The sequence below is a fragment of the Taurulus bubalis genome (assembly GCF_910589615.1).
Source record: "Taurulus bubalis genome assembly, chromosome: 14".
In the NCBI taxonomy this organism is placed as follows: Eukaryota; Metazoa; Chordata; class Actinopteri; order Perciformes; family Cottidae; genus Taurulus; species Taurulus bubalis.
Window position 1 is genome coordinate 11762366 of NC_136602.1, and position 25464 is coordinate 11787829.

At 40.3% G+C, this 25464-nt stretch overlaps 2 protein-coding genes across 3 annotated transcripts in view; one reads left to right on the forward strand and one right to left on the reverse strand.

The window, feature by feature from the left end:
• Nucleotides 1-433: 433 nt before the first annotated feature.
• anxa11a (annexin A11a) lies at nt 434-10446 on the reverse strand. 2 transcript variants are annotated; one of them, XM_079229421.1, is made up of 15 exons: nt 10336-10446; nt 8353-8688; nt 7829-7911; nt 6875-7069; nt 6676-6763; nt 6267-6361; nt 5911-6024; nt 5561-5651; nt 4025-4104; nt 3885-3941; nt 3661-3754; nt 3341-3436; nt 2000-2058; nt 1760-1882; nt 434-1445 (listed from the first exon to the last, which is right to left on the reverse strand). In XM_079229421.1, exons 2-15 carry the CDS (start codon nt 8684-8686, stop codon nt 1386-1388), a joined length of 1569 nt encoding a protein of 522 aa, XP_079085547.1. In that variant the 5' UTR covers nt 8687-8688; nt 10336-10446; the 3' UTR covers nt 434-1385. The 2 variants fall into 2 exon arrangements, with proteins under 2 accessions (XP_079085547.1, XP_079085548.1); XM_079229422.1 differs by having other exon boundaries at nt 6875-7216.
• A 1825-nt stretch (nt 10447-12271) lies between these two features.
• Nucleotides 12272-25464, forward strand: part of zcchc24 (zinc finger, CCHC domain containing 24) — a 31629-nt gene continuing 18436 nt past the window's right edge. The window contains exons 1-2 of the mRNA XM_079229354.1: nt 12272-12661; nt 15985-16185. Coding sequence (XP_079085480.1) covers nt 12422-12661; nt 15985-16185 — 441 coding nt within the window. The 5' untranslated portion in view covers nt 12272-12421. The remainder of the gene's footprint in view (nt 12662-15984; nt 16186-25464) is intronic.

Consider the following 25464-nt stretch of genomic DNA (forward strand, 5'->3'; position numbering starts at 1 on the left):
TCTATCTCATGCCCTTAAGCCTTTTCTGGTCAATTTTAACAGGGTGTGATCAAACATGATTCTTCTAGCATGGCGGCTACCCAAGGATCCCTGTGGCAGCACTGCACACATGCTAGACTTGTCTAACGTGACCAAGGCAGCTTTATGGATGCCATCAATTCCTCGGGCTCCCCCCCTCCTCACCTCACAGAGTTATTGATCATAGTGCAGTTAACTCACACATGCTACTGTAGCCAGCGGAGCGCAGAGCCACGTCTCTACAGTCAAGTGTGTTCGACAGCATTTTAAGTAAAGCCAACGGGGCGTAATAATCCACGGAGAGCTCCATGTGCAGCCACAGACCCCTCAAGGAATGATAAATGATGTATGTGTATTGATTGAGTAGAACGGTGTGCATTTAAGGGTCACCAGACTTCCATGACAATGACAACTTCCTGTGACAATTTTTATTGATCTAATTCCCTCTGATAATGATCTATATTCTTCCCAGCTGAGCATTTGTATGGAACTCTGCTTGTTGGGTTGGACTGAGACTTCACTGCCCTCTACTGGCGGACTGAGTCTATTACCAAGTGCTGACCATCAGAGCAGACATGAGAAGGTCATGACAGTTTTGGAAGATATTATAATTGGTTAATGTGCCATCTGATGAAAATTGTTTGTATTATACCTCGGTATTCATTTGCTTGTTAACCAGTGAAGGGATATAGTATACATTGCTTTCAATTTTAGAGGGACATATGCATCCTAATAAGACCTTCCAGCGTGAGCGCTCAATATTTATTTTCTGAGACTCAAAAAGATACAATCACCAACAATTTAAGAAATGTGATGCTGAGTTTTACATGCAATAACAGGAACTAAGAGTAAAAACACAAAAAAACATCTGATGTAAACTATGATGAATGAAAAAAAAGAGGGTAAACTAAATATAGAATACCTTATGCAATTGCAAACATGAACAGACAACTTTGGTGCTAAGCTGCTATGTATTTGATGTGTCATACTTTATTCAGCATTGCTGAACGATACAAAATTAGCTGATAAACAGAGATCATTAGATATCTGAAAATATTTGGCAAAATTGATATAAAACATTGTAAAAATATAAGAACTCTAATTTTTATCTGTTTCAAATCTATTGTATGGTCATGTATATTCAACCCAAATATCCAGCAAAGATATCACCTGTGAAAAAATATACAACCTTTTCGTGCATACTATATTTAGAAAAGAAACAAAACATAGCAATATATACTAGATTCATTGCATTGCGAGTACTGGCATGGCATGCAGGTTTGTAGTTTATGTATAGTGCATATAGATAAGGCTGGGAACAGATATTTATAGAACAATTCTATAATGTAGTAGTCACTGTTTCGTTCTCAGTCACTGCCCCCACAGAACTTCAGTAGGAGTTTCTTGTAGTCTCCGGATGTGTCTCCCTGTCAATAAAACAAATGAGTCAGCAAATTATTCAGACCCATGTCTCCAAAAATAAAAATATATATATATATATATATATATATATATATATATATATATATATATATATATATATATATATATATATATATATATATATATATATATATATATACATACATACATACATACACATATATATATATACATATATATATACATACATACACATACACATACACAAGAAAAATACTATAGAAATATTAAATTAATATGATAAAAATATGTACAAGAAACAAATAATAAAATAAAAATGCTATAGGATGATACTTACAGAAATGTGCGTGTACAGCGACTTGCCGTAGTTTTTGACATACTCCTGGCGAATATCCAGCATGTCAACCTCGGAGCGGGAGACCATGATCCGGATCAGGGTTGTGTCTTTAGTTCCAGCGCCCTGAATTCATTCACACATGCACATACACACAATGAATGAATGATTAGTTAAATATTATGGTACATTTATTTGGTCATATATAGAAGATTACTGTCCACAAAAGACAGGGTTTCTCACCTTCATGGCCTTGTAAAGTCGCTCAGCAAAATAGGCACTTGTGTTCTTAATACACTTCACTGGAAAAGAAAATACTTCCTTATTACCAAATCCAGCACAGTGTACTCTCATTTTGTCTCTTTCGTTTTCATACCAAACAAGATCACTTAATTACTATTAAGTGCGGTGTAAAGAACACTGTTATAATATCCATCACTGCAAAGTAAGGATGATGAAGACAGCAATACTTTACTAAAGTGACATCTGAAAATTGAACTATGAAAAAAAAACAAATAAAATCAAGCTATGCGTACACAAAGAGAATATTACGCGATGGCGGCAAGCCAATATAAAGCAGCATTAATCAATATTTTCACATTTCATACAATTACTATATGGACTCTGAAGGGAGTGTCACTCGTAAGGATTTACCTATAGAGGATTATCTGAGGCTCTGCCTGTGCTTTTAAGCCTGTTTGAGCCCAGCACAGTTACCGTCTGTTTGAGACTATTTTCTTCAACCCAACACTCCCCCTGCCAGCAGCAAACACGCTCTGCTGTGCGCTACCTAGCTGATGTAGAAAGTTGAGCATCTAAAAGAGACCACTTTAGTTACCACCAATTCCTGAGAAAAAAAATCTAGGCTAGAAGGAGAATTAATATTAGATTTAAATTAATCAGGTGGCAGGAAACATGGCCGCCATAGAGGGATGCCACTCTGTGTCTACTAAATGTTAGACATAACTTTGTGATATGAAGGGCTGCGCTTGCCAGCTTGTTTCTGGGATTATCCACTAGTGGCTACATATTGATTATTGCACCTTTATTTCAACTTACATTTAGAAAAAAAGTAAATATGAATTCAGAAACAAAAACAGAAGAGTGAAACAAAACAGCTTAAAAACCAATGGCAAACATAACACACTGCACTGCACCACCACACAATGAAATCGTATGGAAGGGTGTGCAAAACCATTGAAAGGATTCAAATAAACCACATCTAAAAACCGGTTACTGTACCATAACCCTGAAAGATTTTGGGGAAAAAAAGAGGGAGGGAAAAAGAGATTATGCAACAGCGCCCCTTCCTCCAGTTCTTTTTTAAAAAATGCATTAAGATAGCCGTCATACAAAGTGTAACACAATGAGCATGGAAAATGTTGAATGATTGAACGTAATGTCAAATATGTGCTGCGTGTACACTTGTCATTAACTAATTATGTGAAGCTGATTCTGACTCATATTACATGGGTGTGACCTGTGTGTGTGTGTGTGTGTGTGTATATGTGTGTGTGTGTATATGTGTGTGTGTGTGTGTGTGTGTGTGTGTGTGTGTGTGTGTGTGTGTGTGTGCATTCTTACCCACTGCCAACATGCCACTCTCAAGGTCTCCGGACATTTCCCTGTTGAGGCTCTTCTCGATATCCCTGCCACACATCTGCTGGTACTGAACAAACACTACACACACACACACACACAAACATGCATTCACACACCATCAGTAACACAGATAACAAGGCACTAAAGTTGCATTTGGGGCCTGATTCTTAATTATCCTTGAATGTATGTTAGATATTTAACCATATGTTAGTTTATGCTTGTGAACATTGTTATGGGAAAATAGTGTTGTCATGTTGTGGGTTTAATAGAGTTTAAATTGAATATGTCTCCGTAGACAATACCTGCTTTGAGATGGGGTTTGCTCCGAGCACACAAGATAGCATTAAACTTGGACTCGTCTGTTCCAAGCTTGTTTTCTCCAGCAGCATACAGGGACTATAAGGAGAACCGCAATGCACACAGGTTGGCATGTCTTTGCAATCAATAGATCTAGTAATTAACAATATAACAAAAAAACAAGTTGCAGATAAATCCTCAAACATTAATCATTAATGAGTTACCTTACCTGAGCATCTTGTTTAGCCAGAGAGATGTCAACATTCGGCCGCTCGTCACGATTACCCTGCAAAATACAGGTCATCATATTCCTAAGTAGATGCTAAGAGACAAGTATACAGGCAATTAATTTGTATCATGTATATGTACCTGTGCGAGAGAGATCAGGAGCCTGCGGAAGTGACCTGAAGTATCCCCACTGATGGCATCCTCCAGGGACTTCTTGTGTTCTGTAATAGTAAAAAAAATATATGAATGGAACCAACATAAATGCTGAACATGGCTTTAATACAAAGACATAGGTTCAAGTAACAGTGACTTTTGAAGGCTGATCATTAATATTGTTGGATTGAAGATGTTAATAATGTGAATATTTTCTTTAACACACATTATACAACTAAATTCAAATTATAAGGCACTAAAGATTTTCTGATATACTAGCAGCTTCTCAGCTTCAAACTAGGACCCTGTACATCAGGGGTCTCAAACTCAATTTGGCTTGTGATCTCATAGGATTGAAACACTGAAAGCGCAATATTTTTGAAAGTTTACTTATTTATTTACTTTTACATTAATAACATATTTTCGTCATACTTAACAAAAAAAAAGGCAACCAGCAGTTTATTTACATATTTATATTAGCTTTTAACAGTGCAAACATATTTGATTTTTTTTTTTTTTTATAACTTATTGAAACATTGCACCGAACCAACAAATGCACTGAATACTTTTGTACTTTATTCTATTTCTTGCCAGACACCTGGCAGCGCTTCTGCTCACACAGCTGAGCACATTGACCCTGATCCAGGTCAAAGTGAAACCCTGATCCAGGTCACAGTGAAAACCTGATCCAGGTCACAGTGAAACCCTGATCCAGGTCACAGTGAAACCCTGATCCAGGTCACAGTTGAAACCCTGATCCAGGTCACAGTTGAAACCCTGAGTACAGCTTCACGATAGGCATCACTTAGCCTGGACCTATACTTGCATTTATTAAAGTTCATAGTCGAGAAAAGTTTCTCACACAGATATGTGCTTCCAAAAAGGCACATTACGAACACTTTTGTCTGCTCAGGGAAGGATGGAGGCAATTCTCTCAGAAATGGTCCAGTCATGTCTGTTGTCCTTGTGCCTCTCTGACTTTAGCTTTTAGACCACTGTTGCACTGCAAGTCAATACGTTCCATTTGCAACATACTCGGGACACTCTCCACATCCTGAGAAGGGGTCTGCAAACAGCTGCCCCGCGTAACCGGCTCGCTTCTTATCCAAAACTGCCCGGTCAAAATTTTAATAGAATTTTGTTTTTTATTTCAATTGTAAATTACGGGGTAGTTTGAATTTATATGAAGAAACAAAAATGTGCGGCCCGGAAAAATGATAATTGTAGCATTATGTAGCGGGCAGTTGGGAGGGGGGCCACTAGTTTGAGACCCCTGCTGTACATACACATGACAAATAGGGGTTTCAATAAATAAAACAGAAGAGTTAATTGCACATTGTATAATGTCTTTCTGTAGTGCAGTTATGAAACCTTGATTTTAATGTGCATTAAAAAAAAAAATGTATAGTGGTACCCAAATCTAGATAGACTGATCTTATCCATGAATGCAAGAGAACATGTTTAATCCAGGTTTAAGAAGCTGTGTGATAGAGGAGATCACAACAGTGCCCTGAGGCATCTCACCTTGTTTGAAAATACGGTTTATCTCCTTGATTTCAGCGTTGGAGCGAGAAGACAAGATCTCTATGAGACAGGCTTCATCGGTTCCAGCCCCCTATTAGGAAGACAGAACAATGATAATTTAACAACCTCATCCTCTGGCCCAATAGCAGTACAACATTCTTCCAGTTTATTTCTGTTCAGTGAATACTATTGCAATTATTTACAACACTTTATAATAATGCAACATGTATATATCCTAGCACACAAAAAATAACATATTTTTAAAATGTAAACTACATAATAACCTGGAATATATTTTGACAGAAAGATAATGAAAATGATCGATTGGTTTTGTTCTTTTGAGTTTTTACCTTCATGGCACTGTAGAGCTCAGAGGCATCGAACTCCGCTGGGGTCTTCAACGTGGCCATGACCAGCTTTCTGAAGTCTCCAGACAGTTCTGAGTGTAGGTCCTTAACCAGATCCTGAAAATAGAAACATACTTGGCATAACTCAAAACCTTCATAAACTACTGGTGTAAAAAAATCACAACAAGAAGCTGTGAGGCATAGCTTTAATGAGCTCTGTGGACATCCAACCCCCTCAACATTTTACTGGCAGCACTAGCAGCTGTTGTGTGCTAGTCACCATTATGCACTTCTAGTATAATGCATACTGAGCCACCTGGAATTAGATAGTGAGAAACAGCTAGGGGAAGGAACGTTACCTTCCCGTAGGCTGTTTTGTAGGCTCGGAGCAAAGGCACACGCTGCCTATTGGAGCGACTACCCAGTAGCTCAATGATGGCTTGCTCGTCAGTTCCTGCACAGAAAAGCCCACAATGTCAAATCATAATGAGATGACAGATGAAGAAACATGTCAAAATGTCTAATTCAAAACAGTTCTTATGTACCTAAAAGTGACATTTATACTTAAAATGACAAATATCTTTCCAAATACAAAAGCTATGATCTAAAAACATTTAAGGCTGCACGTCCTTGACTAATGGTCTTTGACAATTAATAACAGGCAGCCAAAAATATATAAAGTTGAGACACAACTTCCACAATGGATGACATCCAGTGAATCATGTGCATCCGGAGGATATTATCAAAATATCCGCCCATAGCACTCACCAAAGCCCTTCATGGCCTTCCTCAGGACCTCCGAATCTCTAAGTTGGTCAGCTCCAGGAAAGTCCTTGATTGTTCCCCTGAATCCTCTCTGAGATAACAATACAGCAATTTCCACAGTTTTATTTTACCCAAAATGTAAAACCGCTATAGACATTATATTTTTACATTTAAAAAAATGTGTTCTTTCAGTGTTTCTTACATTGATAGCTGGAGCTATTGGCATTCCTCCTCCTCCTCCGCCTCCGTAGGCTGGCATGGATGGATTTGGGGAAGGGGCCTTAGGGTAACCTGGCATAGTAGTTGGTGCTCCTCCATAACCAGGCATTGGCTGCCCAGGCTGACCAGGATAGGCCATCCCTGGGCCTTGAGGGTGTTGTTGCATGTTCCCTCCTGGCTGTGGGTACAGGCCATATGACTGTTGGTTAGGAAAGGGGGCACCATACCCACCAGGCTGAGTAGCAGGTGGGTACCCCCCAGAGGCTGGGGCGAACATGGACGGGTTTTGAGTAAAACCACCCATGCCTGCAGTGATCTGGTTGGCCTGCGATTTAGAAAGATTGATGTCCCATAATATGTACATTTGAAGAGTATATCATGCAAAGCACAGGTAGCCGGTCACACCTTTTTTGGATTAGCTTTAGATCTATGTGTCATATTTATGGAATGAATCAATGTTTTACAAATTTCAAAATAAATGCCTCTCATCTTGGATCAAACGTAAAATGAGAAACCAAAGTCAATTCTCCTGATGTTTTGAACTTCTTTCAGGGACACAATGCATAATCATCCAAATAAAGTGTGGCCATGCTCTTAAATAAGATGGAAATGTATATAACAGATAATGACAAAACAACATAAACAAGACAATGACTCAGAAAAGTAAAAGGGATTAAGACAAAGCTACATTCGAGTGATAGGTTTAAGAAGCATGAATAAGAATGAAGTATGGGATCTGTTTTTCTCATGCAAGAGATCTAGAAAAAGAAGCAGATGTTTTGAAAAGTCTTACCGTAAAGTAAAAAGATGTGATATTCCATGAACGGCTGTGTAATTAATTCTAACTGGAATATTCAACGCAATAATCTGATGAGGTTGTAATTTTTATATATTTAGAATTTTCTGGGTGCAGGTTATTTTTTAAGGCTAAACTTACCATGCCAGCATTGTATCCAGGGTTGGATAAGTTTCCAAGACCAATCGTGGGATATCCACCAGCAGGGCCACCTCCCCAACTGCCTGCAACAGAAAACAAAGACAAGACTGTTCAGGAAAGCCGGCATGCATTTTGCTCCTATATGCCTAAAATAATTGAGACAGGAATGACCCATCTTACTGGAACTTCCTTTTTCTCACTATCCAACGAGTTAACGGGGAGGTGAAAGAGAGCTGCACAGAGAATGGGAATACTATGTGGAAGATAGTGTGGGATTTCCTTCTCTTAGCAACAGTAGATGTCTACTTTGTTTCTGAGGGGGAAAAATGTACTCTAGTCTCATAGACCCTGTTGCCGACAAACACAACATAACTGACTCGCCCTTTCTAAGATAGGCACCAGAATACTTTCACTTCAACTTACTTTTTCTGCAAGTACTTTTAATTCATCTAATGGGATGATTGGAGTATGTCGCTCTTTTTTTGCTTGATGAGAAAGTGTGACAGTGCGGCATGATGGCTTACCTTGTGGTGGTGCCTGTGGGTAGCCTCCAGCCTGCTGTGGAGGATAGCCACCAGCCTGAGGAGGATAGCCTCCAGCCTGAGGAGGATAGCCTCCAGCCTGTGGAGGGTAGCCACCAGCCTGTGGAGGGTAGCCACCAGCCTGTGGAGGGTAGCCACCAGCCTGTGGAGGGTAGCCACCAGCCTGTGGAGGGTATCCACCTGCTTGAGGAGGATAGCCACCAGCCTGAGGAGGATAGCCTCCAGCCTGAGGAGGATAGCCTCCAGCTTGGGGAGGGTAAGCCCCAGGCTGAGGTGGGTAGGCACCAGACTGTTGTGGGTATCCCGGGTAGCTCATGGCTTTAAGCATAAAACAGAACGGTCAATCAAAGGGCTGCCAAACATGACCAATTAATACAAATTTAAGAATCATCTTGGGCAGCCAACTAGACAAAAAGGGTAATTTATCTGTGGGTGAAGCAAAATTAGATATTAACCCTTAGATATTAAAGGTATATTGAAGGCAATCCAGAGAGTTGAAAACACACACAGCGATAAACCTGTATCAACCTGCCCCCTCTCGTCCAGGGCAGAATTATTGCCTGACCAAAACATGAATAAACAACATTTTCCAGAACTAGCACTCGTCTATAGTCTGCTTTAAAAAATGTAGATCTGACTTATAATATGTATATAGTTTGTTGTTATACAGGACATTAAATAATAGTCCACTTTTTCTGTAAAGTCCTTTGACTCAGTCTAATGCTTTGTAAATGCCCCCATATACACTCACCAGTCTTTGCTTTTGAATGTAGCAACGTAAGTGTCACTCTTTATTACATGAAAGTTGGATCACAGCCATTTTTAGGTGAGTGGTGAGGAAACTTTCTTTTTGGTCAAACTTAGTATGAAAAGCCTGTGTTTCAATGTAACTGCTTGTTCCATGGGAAGTCTGACTTCAGTGGAACAGTCTTCCCTGCTTTGCATTTTATGGACACAGAATAAAGAGATGTTGCCGTGTTTGAATAAGCACGCAGAGCAGCGAGGCTACCGTATATAATACAGAGGTCAAATCCAAACCAATGTGTAACACAGTAGCCCTGATGCTTGTCTCATAGTCAGACCTACATCGACCAGGCTGATGCTGACTCAGAGGGGCATTGTGAAACACTTCATGGCCAGTAAAACACATTTGGTCAGAACAAATGTTTTTCTACGCCATGTGCTTAAGGTGTTGGGGCGCTAGTAAAGACATTTATTATTTCAGGTTTCAAAGTTCTCCCCAAAAAATAAAAATAAAGTCACCAAGGTGAGGTAATTACAACCTCCCAAGGTGTCGTCACAGGACCGTGACAGACACCATCAGATCATCTTTATAACCATGAATGTTTCGCCTTCATATTGTTCCATATTGTTGTGACGATGGGTGTGTCTGTTCACACTTAAGAAAAATAATGAAACACAAGACATTACAAATAACTTAATCTTGGTTAGTACACTGCCCTGATCATTTTACTAGCCAAATAAGTAATGTTAGTCAATGGAAAACAGACATTAAGCTCTTTTATAACACAAACAACATGTTTCGTTTTCTACTTTGCACGACGCTGCCTCGGGCCTGTAACGTTACAAATCTCAAGTAGAAAAAAAGCCAAGTTCTCCCTCCACTCCATTTAGCTACATAATATGGATAGATAACCGCGCAACTTGAACCATGACAGGCGTCGTTCATTAGCGAGCCCTTAAAATAATGATAATAATGAAAAGCTCCGACCGAGACGGACACCTCGTAGCCTTACAGCTCGAGCTAAAGGCTCTGCTGCTAGGAGCTGTGCCTTGACGTTGACTGCGTCGACAGGAGAAGCGGCGGAGACTGACGTTAAACCACAAAACGACTCCATAAATAGTCTCCACTTCTCCGTACATGTAACTTAAAACGTAAGATAACGCACGATTCGTAATTGTAGCGCGGTCTTGTTCGAGTCGTTCCGTGATGTTAGCACTTACTTTATAGTCTGCTTTCAGTCTCTTCCTGAAGGAACTATTTATTTCACCAGCCGCCGTTTTGACTGTACTTAAGTAGAAATGGGTGGGACTCATACTTTCCATTTAAGGCACCCACCCATCTGCGCTACAGCGGTGACAGGCAGCCGTCCTCTCACCACGTGACGACAACAGATATGCGTCCGCCACTAGACATGAACTGTACATGTTCATCTGTACGTGGACGCGAATGGCACGATGGAAAATGTGTCACACCGACGTCACCTATTGTCACAATAGGTATATTATTTCACAGGTATGTTGCGACCGTAACATGGAACATAGTTAAACTACCTATCAGTTGTGTGTTTGCTGACGTACAGATACGTTTACCAATTCTCAACAATCTAATAAGATTATATATTATCGTTTTATATCAACAACAGTTACATACACATGACTACAATGAGGTCTGTAAATAAAATAAACAAGTCATAATAATAATAATGTACTTAATGTATGTAGCATTTTTCTTTCCAAGTTTAGAAAGTGCTTTAAAGAAGAAGAAAATAGCAGATAAAAAACAAACACAGGGATCATAACACATCAGGAGATGATATAAAGTTAAAAAGACTAAGACTAAACGTTATAATATGATTCCTCATTCTTATTAATAATAATAATAATATATATATATATATATATATATATATATATATATATATATATATATATATATATATATATATATATATATATGCGTGTGTGTTTTACCAGAGTAAAGCTGTGTGAGTGTACTATATGACTGGTTATTGTTTATATTTGTGGTTGTTAAGTGACGATAAACACCAACAAGGAAGCGTTATATTAATCTACATCACGTCACTGATCCTACCTTTGCAAGAAGAAAGTTACACAAGTGCACTGTGTGCCTGTGTGCGTGTGCGTGTCTGTGTGTAAAGGACATTTGCCACAAGAGGGAGCCCTTTGTAAAGCTTTCTCAACACCAAGAGACCTGCCTGCCATCTTCAGGTTGGTCAATAGAGAGGGCTGACGTTGAGGTGTTGATTTCACTGATTGATTACCTTTATTAACTATACTATTAACTATTCTACTTAATCAGTCTTTTCTGATTGGCGCTTACTCACCAATGATCCAGTGTTGCTGGTGTTGCGGCTGTAGCTCAGGGTGGTAGTCCAGTAACCACAAGGTAGCCGGTTCGATCCCCAGTCCCCCTCATAGCTCACATGTCGAAGTGTCCCTGAGCAAGACACTGAACGGGCGCCTCACAGGGCAGCCCACTGCTCCTTAACCAAGGATGGGTCAAATGCAGAGAATAATTTCCCCAAGGGGATTAATAAAGGATAATCTTTTCTTTTTAACCCAATTTGGAATTGAATTGGAATTGGAATTAAGTCAACTCTATTGACTTAATGTTAGGATTTTACTAAATTAACTCAAGTCAACAAGGACACTTTACATATTAGTCAGTTAGGTGTAACTACTCACCTCTGGCCCTGAATAAACAAAACATCTTTCACCACCCCTCTTTCTCACACTACATGTATAGACAAACATATGTTATTAATGATACATGTTACAAGTAATACATATTTTCACAAGGCTCTGAGATAGTCTGTTAAATTGTCTAGTGTTATTATGTTATTATGATGCGGCAGTGTATTTATAAACCTCTTACTGTTGGGATGAGGAGCTACAATCAGCAGAGGAACCATTTGTCTCATCAAGTGGGCCTTCAATGAATATTCATGAGTACCAGTCGCTGATTGGCCTGCGTCCTCGGTGACGCAGAGCCGTCCTCATTGCATATTCAAAGCGCCTCTCTCTGCCTCGCTGCAATAAAGGCAGATAGCGGACCATGGGGAGCAGGGGGGGACTTTCTATACTGACATGTTAGCGCAATGACTTTGAGTAACATCTAACTGGGACGAGGCTCCCGGCGTGAGGAGGACAGGGCCCTTTTTGGGAAGAAAAAAGGAGCACTTGCCAACTGCCGGCGAAACTGGAACGAAAAGCAAGACGGCAAAAGAGTTGAGACTAGTTCAAGAAACAGCGGTGGAAAATCCAGTTTGGCCATTTGAATTGAAAGATGAGCATGTTGTCTGCCATAGACACGAGTGCCTCCGTGTACCAGCCTGCGCAACTTCTCAACTGGGTCTATCTCTCCTTGCAAGATCCCCACCAGACCAGCGCGTTTGACGCATTCAGACCCGAACCCAACTCTTCCCACCCGGATCTCACTTTCAGCAAGACTGCCGCAGCGGCGGACTTGAGCTCGTCCCTGAACTCCAACTATCTCAACAACTTCTTTCAGCTGCAGCGGAATGAGGTGAAAGATGGCATGTAGCATATATATATATATATATATATATATATATATATATATATATATATATATATATATATATATATATATATATATATATATATATATATATATATATTGAAAGTGTTTCAGACACTCTCTAGCACTGATTGAATTTACTCGACTATTGTAATAATCCGAGTTTGGTTGGTTGATCAGTGGATTGTTGCACGTCTGTGCAGCAAATGTTTTAGCATGTACAGCATGGGCTATTCTGGTGGGATTTACATAACCCCCATGATACTTCTAATATGGTCAATGAGTTAAATTAGCCTTATTAAATCAACATTTCAGGGTATTATCCATTTGAATAGTGTTGAAAAAGACTGTATAGGCCATGTATGGTCTAAATTATATAACACAAGAAGTAGTGAGATAGCCTGCTGAAAATATATCACTGTAAACAGAAATAGTGTATGTATATACGTCATAGTGACACTGTTTTACTAACACCAAGGCAGTGTCACTATAAACTCACATGAGTACCTCAGTTATACCCTTACTGCAGGAATACATTTGGGGAATATTAAAATGTAAGCTTAAATAAGCACATAGGATCTCACAAGATAGATTAATAGCTAAATATCACAACACTGTTTCTATGATATTCCCTTTCTTTACAGACAAATGTTGTTTAATAATCTAGGGTAAATTTGTTATGGTTCAAATTAAATGTGTTTTAATCAGACTTGTCTGTGATCAGAGAGGCACAGATGGAAATGTATCCCCTGCACGCCTCTGTCTGGAAAGAGCAGGGCACTGCAGCCTCCTGCTGAGCTCTGCTGCCTCTGGCTTCTTCAAATAGACCAGGTCGTGCAAACAAAACCAATCCCTGTTTAAATATTGTCTATTTTTGTAGCTGAGTGTAATTTTAGGGACAAACATGCTGATAATGTGTGCAGGGGCAAACCTGATACTGCAGACCATACTGTGCAAAAAGGAGACTCATACATGGACACAGAACAATAATCACACACTGTGGTCCAAATGGCCATGTAAAGACGATACAGCATGCCTCTTGGTGTGTTGATTACACTGCAGTTGAGTTTCTTAGATCTATGTTACTATGATGCTCTGTGTTGGAAACTCTAGTTAACTGAAGTGGTGGATGGATGGTGTATCTACCATCTAGAGACAGCGTCCATTATTATGGTGGTAACCATAGAGGGCCTTTGAAGTCCTTTAACATGAAACAGTCCTCTGAAAAATGGGTGTGCACATTATACATTACACACAATTGTGTAATGGCATTCAATCCGCATGAGTATAATTGTTTCAAACTGAGGGAACACATATAGTCTGGAAACAGTTTAAGGGGTGGGGGGGTACTCCTGTCGAAGCCAAGTAAAATAAACCGAGATTTGATGATGAGATGAGTAATGCAAAAAGTGATTGTTTTTGCAGCGAAGGATCACAAAACGACTTAAAGTAAAATATTGATAAATTAATTAATTAGTTTTTGATTAAAACGTTTGTGGCACAAGTCAAGTATTCTTGCCATAGTCTCATCCGCCGGCTTTATGTGACTTTTGAAAGCATTCTAGATTAATCTAACCCGAAAGTAATTTCCTATGAAATTACTACCTCAAATCAGTCACCTTAGAGTCTCCACCAAACACCCCAGCCCTGGTTTAAACATGTAGGTGTATGATTAACCCCTGCAGTGGGACACCTCATCCTTGGATCTGTGAAAATAGACACAGATCTGCTACAGTTGTCCACCCCACTTGGACACGCACTGACTGCTAATGATACCAGATTAGTTCTCATTGTGTTGGCCAACGCATACACACACATCCATCGCCACACACATAAACACACAACCTCCTGCTGAGTCTCTCACTCACTCACTCACTCACTCGCTCACTCACACAGACACACAAAATAAACAAACTCTCTCCCTACCATTAGCAGATGTGTGTGAAATCAGTTTCCTTTGGGCTGACAGAAGGACATTTTCAGGCCAAATCGAATAATATGGGAGAAGAACACAGACTGAGAAAAGTTTCCATTTGTTAAAATAATTTTACAGCCTGCATTCAGATTTCAGTTTAACAAATAAACAAACATGCACATTTCCTGAAGGAGAGGTAATATATAACAGTAATACACAGAGCTGAAACACATGACCGATGAAAAACTTGAGAAAGTACAGAGCCGTAATACTTGATTTACGACGACTACATATAATAAATGAACCTGAGTTTTAAAGTTGGAGCGGCAAGACAATCTCACAGCCTGTAGATAAAGATTTGGCTTTCAGCCCTGGCCAGGTTGTCAAGTCTAAGGTTTCTGTGCTGTGCAACTTTGAATGTCAAGAGCAACATATTTCCCAGACATAAACCTGTGCCCCAAAAAGAGACATGACCGTTAGTGGAGGAGGAAGAGTTTATCTGTGGCTTTCATTAGCACTCACTGATGTGTTTACATGTGGGCGGTGTCTCAATTATTTGTCATTAGTGTAGTAAAACTATTAAGTGGCAGGGCAGGTGACGAGAGACTGTTTGTTTAGCAGCTTGTCAACAGGGGTTAATCACCTGACCATCTGAAAAATAAAAATGCCTGTGCGTAAATCCCGATTATTTCACCCAGAGGATTCTAGATTGTATTTGAACAGAGGAAGACACACACGAGAAGGGAGATGAGGGACTGCAGCTGATGCTTTCCTTGTTTTTAATATTCAGAGGGCATCTTCTTCTGGGCCCTGTGGCATGCAACGCTGCGCTCTGAGGCTCTGAGCAGACTACAAACACCGACCATAGCTAGTTTACCGCCAACAGTGCATGGTGACATTGCTGATGTTCCACAGGCTGGCGAGGGAACATGCCTCCCATCTTGTTTACAATGAGTCATCCTCTGTAAAGTCCTGTCTTTCTCTGTGGACATGTTCAGTACTTTTCCAGCTCATGAGCACAGCTGGGCCTCTTGCCAGATGTTCTGAATTTAATGAGAGAAATGATCATGGAGGGATTTTTTTCTTCTTCTTTTTTGGGTGCAACAGAAAATAGGACAGAGAGCTCTCGAAGATAACTGGTGATTAATCTTATCATTTTTCACACTCCAAAAACAGAAATGCAATATTTGATGGAAATACTATTTTGTATGTAGTAATGCTCTCCAGCAAACTGTAATTCAACCACTCATGCTTTATGAAACGGAGAGTTGGGAATTCAATGGGAATTGAGTGTGACGGTCTTCAAGAATGTTCTTTATCTTAATTACAATGTATAGACAAAAAATCTGAAGAATAACAATTTAACCTTTTTTATATTCTTCTTGCTTTTTAGGCCTTAAACAACAATGTGTATAAGAATGTGTCACCCTATGGCTCCCTGAACAACATCGTGGATGGACTCAACTCTCTGACGGACCATTTCTCAGACCTTTCCCTTTCTTCAGAGACAAGAAAACCAAACAAAAGACCCCCTCCCAACTACTTATGCCACCTGTGCTTCAACAAGGGCCATTACATCAAAGACTGCCCTCAGGTGAGACTCATAACACACATATCTCACACAATCTAAGTCTTGAGATGACACAAATAGCTGATATTGACATAACTGTGTGACTTTAGACTTCCTCAGTGTCTTTTCATTTACAAGCCAATGATGGCACTAAAAACTGTGCTTGCTCCAGCCAATGTCTCTCTCTCTCTCTCTCTCTCTCTCTCTCTCTTTCTCTCTCTCTCTCTCTCTCTCTCTCTCCGTCTTTGGCTCTGGTCTGACCTACTTGTTAAACAGGCTGGCCTCTGTCTTCTGTAGTCATGTGTGTGTGTGTGTGTGTGTGTGTGTGTGTGTGTGTGTGTGTGTGTGTGTGTGTGTGTGTTTATGTGTGCCAGTGTGCATCTTAACTGCCACAGCATTACACTACAAGAAACCATCCGTTATAACCATAACTTAACTTGTTGGACTAGTTTGAAGGTCAAAGGTCATTGAATCATCGTCTTAGCGTGTAAGTAATCCACAAAAATCACATTTGCCTGGCAGCTTCCTATGGATTTTGTCTGTTAAGATGCAGGTTTTTGTGAGACACATGTTAATCCACCGTGAGGTCTAACATTGAGGTTGCGAGCACACTATGTGTGACAAACGGGGTCTCAGCTGTTCCCAAAATATAAACTCATCTTGGAGAGCACCTGGACAATTTGGGGTTTTGAATGATCCTGGACAATTTACTTTCAATAAGATCTGAGAATGAATGCCTATTTTAAGAATAAGGCCCTGGTTGGGAGCCTGACTGACTACTACAGGTTGATGCCGGTGTGCAATCACTTAAGAATTAAGAACTTGTTTGTATTAGTTGTGTGTTCATGCAAGGGAACTATAGCCCCAGTAGAGTGATGGAAAGCAGGAGTTGTTGAGGAAGGAATGGACTATGAAATTGCTGTGGGGGATCTGTCATTGTGGAGTTATACAGCGCCTTGTAAAAGGCAAACGCAGCCTGGAAGTGATCTGATTTCATAGGAAGAATACAATGTCCCTCGGAATTGAGGGATCTTTGTTGGACCCACGGTGCCGTTATAATCTCCCTTCTCTCTCCGTCTCTTTTTTTGTTTCTCTTCTATTTCTTCTCTCCCTTTTCTTGGGTGAGGTGCAATAGTCCAAGCCCAGCTCTGAGTTTATTTTGCATGGAATGGTAATGAGGAGCAGATGTGAGATTAAAATGCTTTGACTTGCTTTATGACATATGATGACGGGTCTCGGGAGGTCTGTAAATGACCTGTGCACTGATGAAATATCTCCTGGACAGCGTCAAGCTGCAATGTGAGGGAATTAGATCATCTAAAGGGAATTTTGGGTCGTAGTATATCATGCAACATGTAACTTTGTTTTTCCTTTATGTAATGCCATAGTTGTCGATGTGAGCATTGATCAAATGATACTCAACGTGGGAGCAGGTGTGCACTAAGTAATACATCATCTGCCGTGTTAATCGCCTTTTCTTAAACCTGCTGTGTACAGTTAAAATGATCTTCTTTACTGTCCTATTGTAAAAGGAAAACATTAAAATGTTGCTGTATTAAACAAAATACCCTCTTCACAGTAAAGGCTGTGAAATCAATCATGCTGTAGATGTAAACATTCATGGGTGGAGCTCAAAATCACACTCAGCCGTCTTCTGGTTTTATATTCAGCTGTTCGTTAAACTGCCAAACAGTAACTCAAAACGCAGAAAAGGCTCCAAAAGGCCTCCACACCTACACAGTTCAACACCATCTCAGTTATTTAGGTCTCTCCTGGGCTTTTTTCTCTCCATAAATTGACCTTCCATTTGTGCTACATTGCTTACACTTTTGCCCAGTCACCTGTCATTACGTGCCTCTTCTTACTTCATCAGCTGAGGACCCAAAGAACAGACACTTGTCTTGCAATTGAAACATTGTTTTTAATGGCAAGAGTTTTCAAATAAAACATTAGCCAAGACTTGAGTCATTTTCCGGACAATATTTTCTTGTCCTACATTCTCATAACCCTTGTTAACAAGGTGCAGTGAGCACTTGTGTGCTCATTGAGTTCCTGGTATCTACCTGCACTGGAATGCACTGAGGATGAATGTGTCCCTACTAAAAGTGTGTACTGTTCAGAGGTGCTTTGCCAATGAAAACAGAGGCTCCGGCTTCACAGAGCGCTGCTATGTCTTCTAGGTCCAGCATGGAGAATCACATTCTGAGTATTTTTCTCTTCTTCACTTCATCACAACAAGTTTGTTTGTGCTATGACTTTATCAGTGTAGTCACTTTTTAAAATGAGTACAGTTATATGATAAAGCTGGTGATTTTCTGTATTTGCTCTCTGTCAACAAATCACATGAAAAGACAACAACAATGTATTAATACTTACAAGCACTGTCTTTGTATTCCTCTGCACAAAAACCTCCAAGAGCACAATGATGAGCCACACTGTTACACTGAATGACAAGACCCTTGACTACTATACACCTGCTTTGCCTTTTTTCCTCATCTTGTTCAGCCACTCTCCATCATGAACCGCTTTGCACTAAACTGTTGTCAATTGAGGCTTGGAAAATATATATATTTGATGAGGTTCAAACGTGTTGCTCTTATACTTACTGTTAACAGGACAGAATCGTGTTATTTTTAACAATATACATTTGAGTTTAGATTTCATTATCAAAATATATGCTTTAAAACCACCGTATCTCTGCCAAAGTTGTCTCTTTTTTGCAGCTGAAGGAGAGTCAAGAATTTAGTCAATGGTGGATCCATTACATTAATCACTATGGTCAATGGTTTCCCCAGTCCTTCCACTGCTTGGCTCTGAGAGAATAAGACACAGGCAATTAAACGGTTGAGGTTATCAAAGTGTTTATGCATTACTTGCAATTTAAGACACTTTTTTAGTGATAACATGTTAATATTGGACTCACACAGAGGAAGCCTGTGGCTGTGCTGAGAGAATAATTTTTCAGGGAACTCTTGGTAGTTGAGTGAAAGCCACAGGCCTGGCAGCAGCTGCCCAATGCTCCCTGTCATGGGGAGAGAGAGGTGTTATGTAAACTGGCTTTTATTCGGAAAATGAGGTCGCTCCCCCAGTTATGAGCAGAATGCCCCTCACTGCCACGCTTTGGCCCCCGTCCAAGATGTCTTCCACTTGCACTCATGATTTGGTTCTGCTCACTGGACTAATCCTCTCGACAGTTGGCCCCGCCTCTGATTTGAGAGATCAAAATGATTGACTGACATTGTCTTGCTATATGTCTCCCTGTAGAAAGATTAACTCATGGAAAATGTCTTTGCCGGAATGCAGGTTTGTGGGTATGTGGGGGTGGCTGTTGCTGTTGCTGTTGCTGCTGCTGCTGCCGCTGGTGTGTGTGCTGCTGTGTGTATGTGTGTGTGTGTGTGTGTGTGTGTGTGTGTGTGTGTGTGTGTGTGTGTGTGTGTGTGTGTGTGTGTGTGTCTCTGACAGTTTCTCTGCCCAATTCCTGGTTGCAATGCATTCCCCTGATTCAGTCCCTCAGAAACTCAGGAAACTATTATTCCTGGACATGTTTTTTCACTCTTCTGAGAAATGTCAGCTATTTTGAAACTGGTAGAATACTTATTCTTATAAAAGCTTAAAAGCCAAACATAACATGACATGACATTTATCACAACTTCTGCTTTTGTCCTTTTGCATATTTCTGTCAGAGGTATTTCTCTTTTTCCGTGTTTAAAAGTGCAGCAATCTAAAAGTGCAACAATCAAAGTTTACGTTAAACAATAATAAATAAAGAAACAATCCCACAACCATTATTTATATTCCAACGTTGTCCTGATTGGATCAAAGTGGTATATGATATCCCGTCCACTTCAAGCCCCTGAGAAACATTTTGAACTGTTTCAAACTTTGGCAGAACATTTTCATGTAGGAGCTTTTTAGGAAACATGCTTAATTGCTGTCATACCATGAGTTAGATGAGAATGTATTTTACTTTTTTGTAAAGATCAAACATGAAATGTTGAGTAGTGAGCTTTATAGGACAGAGCCATGCCAGCCCTTTGCCCTTGTTTCCATTCTTTGTGCTCAGCTAAGCTAACCAGCTGCTGCCTGTGAACTCATATTGAACTAACTGACTATCAGTGGTATCAATCTCATTTAACTCTCAGCAAGAAAGCTACTGAGCATTTTTCCCAAAGTGTTGAACCTTTGCATTAAAAGGCCATCAATGAACCTGGGCCTCTGCATATTTTTCCTTGTTTAGATTGCATAGATACGGATGAGAAAGACCATGACGACAGACAGATTTTTTTTTTTGCTCCGCCATGTAACAAATTGAATTTATCATACATTACGCCAATGACTATACTTAAACATGGAATGTGCTGTTTGTATCCATATGTACAGAAGAGCAGGAGCAAAAGCATCAACTGTACTGTGTACAGAAATACAGAGAGCTCATTGATCCACATACAGAGCATAATAATGTGCCTTTTGTTCAATGGGTTTGACAAATGTGTATGTCACACACACACACACACACACACACACACACACACACACACACACACACACACACACACACACACATATCGGTGTCAGACTTTACTCTTCATTTGACCTCTCCTCTACTTATCTCTGTAGTTATATCTGACTGCAATGTTTACAGGTCCCATGATAAATATATATGCTTATATGTAACTGAATCATTCAAGTTACTGTACTGTCCGCATTGCATAAGGATGGAGTTCAAAAGGAACTCCCTTTGATAAGTACAAGTGCTGACATGTCCTCTCATCTCAGTCCCTGTCAACGAGTCCTCGTCTTGAATGCATCTGATCTGTATCTGTGACCATATGCCAATAACTGACGGACCTCACACCTAATGTGGTGGTAATTTCAGCAGCAGCCTGTCCTTTGTGACAAATGGTCACCATAATCTCCCATAACAGTGTCAACACGGAGACCTGAGACGAGCTGTGAAGTGAGGGCCTCTTCACACCAGAGGCAAATCCCACTTTGAGTAATGTGTGACTGGACAAAATGTGTGCTTTTTCTTTGGTTGTGGTGATAAACCGAATGACTCATCATTACTGCAGCGCACTTTGTCCATCACAAACACCAGTGGTTGTTGTTTGGTTAAAACTTCCACTGTTTGCCTTTGACAGAGCAGTGATCCATTTCCGAATTGCTTAGCAGTCATGCTGGGATAATTGTGCAACCACTTTGTTTTAATGTTTCAGTTTGTTGTTGAACTAGGGGATGGGGGAATGTGTCAAATCCGCATTGCTAGTTTATAATTGACCAGTGTTTCATCTTTTCACAGCGCTATCTGTGTGCTTCACTCTTGGAATAAACATATATCTTAGGGGAGCAAATGGTCACTTCCCTGCTTCCTACCCCCCTTGCTCGGACCACCCACCTTCGAACATGGCCTTTATTTTGATCGGAACCACACATCTGTAAATCAGGACAGCATCTTGCGTAATCGTGATACTATCACTTTGTCAAAATCTGTCCACATACACAAACAGCTGGCGAAGTACACACAGGTCTCTCTGTGGTAGTTCCTGCAACAGTAGGTGTCTCCATGAGCACATTTGACCATTAAGACACACACAGACTCACAAGGTGAGAACAATACTAGCCACACGCTGGCACGGCTGACACTTCAAGTTCTAACTGAATCAGGTTGAGGTCTGATGAAGAGTGTCAAATTAATCATGAGCAAGACTTTTCGAGTTGTAGAATAAAGTGTTTGGGGCACAAATAGATGTATACAACTTCAGAGAAAATATAATTGAAGATAAACTAATTCCTTGAAAAGAAAATGCTTACTTGCTTCCCCCAGGTCCATTTTTTTCCCAGCTGGCTCTGGTATTTCAGCAAAAAAATGCCTTTCTCTCTCTTCGCAGTCAATTTGGTTCCTAATCTGTAGCTTCCTGTAAAATTCAAATTGTTTGATCATAATCTAAAGTCCCCTCTAATATTCCTACGTGGACTTTCTATTCCATATTCAGAACAACTCCGCCTCAGTCTCTGGGAAAACATGTAAAATATTGTATTGGAAACATGCTGTTAAATGTTCTAGAATAGCTCGCTTGCGCTGTTTGATAGTTAGCACACTGCTGATTATTCAATAGTTCAACAGATGATGTGGGTTTAATGGAGACGGAGACATTAGCTGTCACCTGGAGGCTATTGTTCCTGGGAGGAGAAAGAACATAGCATCTACATCTGTCCTTTAGCTTTTGTAATCTCTATTTAACAAACCTCCTGCCTTCACTGAAAGATATCTTTAGGGGAATCATGTATTTACATTTTCCTCTGCCTCCACCAGCTGTTTTCTGTCTTGTCTTTGTTTCATTTTCTCTCTCTGTATGCATCCCGCAGTTTGTTAACCCTGTCAATAAACCATCTTTCAACACCGCAGTCACACTTCAACATTTGTCATGAGAGAATGTTTCACATTTTACCCCCGTGATCTCTGTGCCCATGGGGCCAATTCTAACATGGCTGAAGGTATTTGCTGCCGCAGGCAGGGAGTTTGGATGTGTCACTGTCCTGACATGCAGCTCTGTCAGACACAGAGAAGGTATATTTCAAAAGCTTCAGATGGGCACAAGGGCTGAGAGCCAGCGAGCTGGCGAAAGAGGAGAGGGCACTTCCCCTGAAAGGAAATCAAAGTTAAAAGAATGATGAAAGTGCAGTTTCCTGCCAGCTGGTTTGTGTTCTGTACAGAAATCCCATTCTTCCTCTGAGTTTTTGCTGAGACAACAATCGCACCATTTCCTGTTTTGGTAAACGTGACACCTATAACCCCATCTCTGGGAGGCGGTGCACTGTAACATGTACCATAGTCAGGTGAATTTAGCTCTCGGATTAAATGTTGAAATGACAATTGAAGCTCCCAACTCATCAGGAGAGAGTTGTATGAAGAAACAATGTATTGACTTCAAGCTGTCAGCTTTTCCTCAATCAAAAGATTCAATGAAGCTTCTTTCTAGCTTCAGACTTCGGATGTATTGTTTAAATTATGCCTAATTTGGAACTGCTGATAACATTCTTTGTTATAAGAATCTTTTTTCCTGTGACATTGCTCAGCCAGCACTGAAAGGATGGAGTTAATAAAAGGAAATAAACAATAATGTGTTTGGGGCAGTTGCTCCTCACATTGCATTATGTAAGCTTGTCTCTGCAGCATGAGAGAAACCAGGTCACCGTTCATTTTAGAAGCTAGTCTCCTTATGTGCTTCCTCTATTATTTTCTTTATGTCTAGTACCTTGTCACAAACCCCTTTAAGAACGCAACATTTTACCTCTCTGCTAGATGTCAGTCCATTAAAACATCAGGCTGTTAGAAAAATGCACGCAACTTTATTAATTCCTTGTACAGCAACAACACTTTTGCTACAACTACAGTGTCATGAGGGGTCAGCAGCCATACACTGAGGCCTCAGGATGGAACTAGAACAGGATGGTTCCCTCTTTACTGAGGGAGGACGGAGGGATCAGAGGGTCAGACATCAGATTTTCACGACAGCATGATGTCCTGTTAGGGTTTTGTTAGCTCATACTAAATGCTAATGTTCCCCCGATATAAACAATATAGGTCCATCATTTATAGTGTACAGTGTCCAGTACATCACTACTCAACTTTTGATGGTTCTAACCTTTCAAATTTGATATTTTGCTGCATTTCCTGGTGTTACACAGTACATTGTATGTCTTTGGGTTTTGAGTAAAATAAGACATTTGAAGATGTCACCATGGGCTTTTGGAAAGTGATGGGCACTTTTCATTGTTTTGTGATGTTTTATTCATTTTTTCTCTTGGCGTTGTAATAACTTAAATACTAAAGGACTGACTGCCAAACCTCTTTTACAGCTGACGAACGCAGCTAATTGGATTTGGAACTACCTGATTAAACTTCTCTACTTACAGACACTTTACATGAAGTGTTTACATTATCCTCTACACATTACAACGGTTACCATTTTCTCCACCTAAACTTTAATTAGCAAGCTGAGAAAAGTAGAGAGGAAAAAGGACTTCAGAATGGATTGGAGTTCGACACACCAAACCACCAGACTCATACATCCACATCAAACGGGCAACTAAACATCAGGCTCATCTCTACAGGTTAATTGGTATGTGGTCGAACTAATTCCTCCTCATAGCAGCACCGATTCTCGTCACATGAACCTCAGAGATTCTTAAGTGATGTGAGACAGACTGACAGAGAGCACGGACAACCGGACAGACAGACAGAGACACTGTGAAGCTGCGAGTGCTGGCCCACAGGACTGGATTTAGTGTCAAGAGATCAGGGACTGACACTGCTGGCTTTGTGTCACGCTTGAATGGGCACCTTCGGGAGAGACTGCGGTTCTGAATGGGCACCATTGGGGAAAGCCCAAGTGGTGAGAATGGAGGCTGGTAATTAAGGCAGTCATTGTATGTCTGTAAGATCTGCTAGACAGAGAGGTCAGGAAGGCAGGCCTGTATTGTTCACCCAGCAGGGCCCTCACTGCATTACAGGGGTGCGTCAGACTCAAGTATGTTTGGATAGAGCCTTGGATCTTACTGAGGTAAAAAAAGAATTGCAACAACAAACCATACAGGCGGTCCTATATAGTCTGCTTGTCTATATGTCAACATATAAGGTATATATATATATATATATATATATATATATATATATATATATATATATATATATATATATATATATATATATACACATAAAATAACTGAAATAAAACATGAAATAACTAGAATACCTTTATAATATGACCACTTTTATTACGGTCATGATGTGTTTTATTAAACTCAAGTTTAATTGTAGGTCTCATGCAGTGCTTCTGTAACTTTCAAGTGAAAATAGATTTTGGTGACTGTCCCTTTACTTACCGTAAAAAACAACAACCTGCATTTAATTTAGAAAACTGTTTAGAAACTGTTTCTGTCCCTCCTCTGTCTGTACGCAGTGCCCTGTAGTGTGTCGGGAAATTTCTGGCAGGGATGAGGGCTGGGGGGAGGTGGGAATGTTTTTACAGGGTGACCCCTGATCTTCCTTCCAGTCGCAGCAAAGGCTCTGACGGCCCTGCGTCTGTCTCTGACATCGAGTAGGGACTGCCCTGTAAACAGATAAGGCTTATCAGGGATGCTGGACACATCTTGTATCAGACAACTTTTCTCTTTCATAGTGTCGTAGTAGATAGACAGCCATTCTCACTGTCAAAAACCGATGTGGCCACTACCTATTTTTGAGGAGTTATACAGAGAAAGAGTCTTCATAGCAAGAGCACTGAGAACCCATGTAGGGCC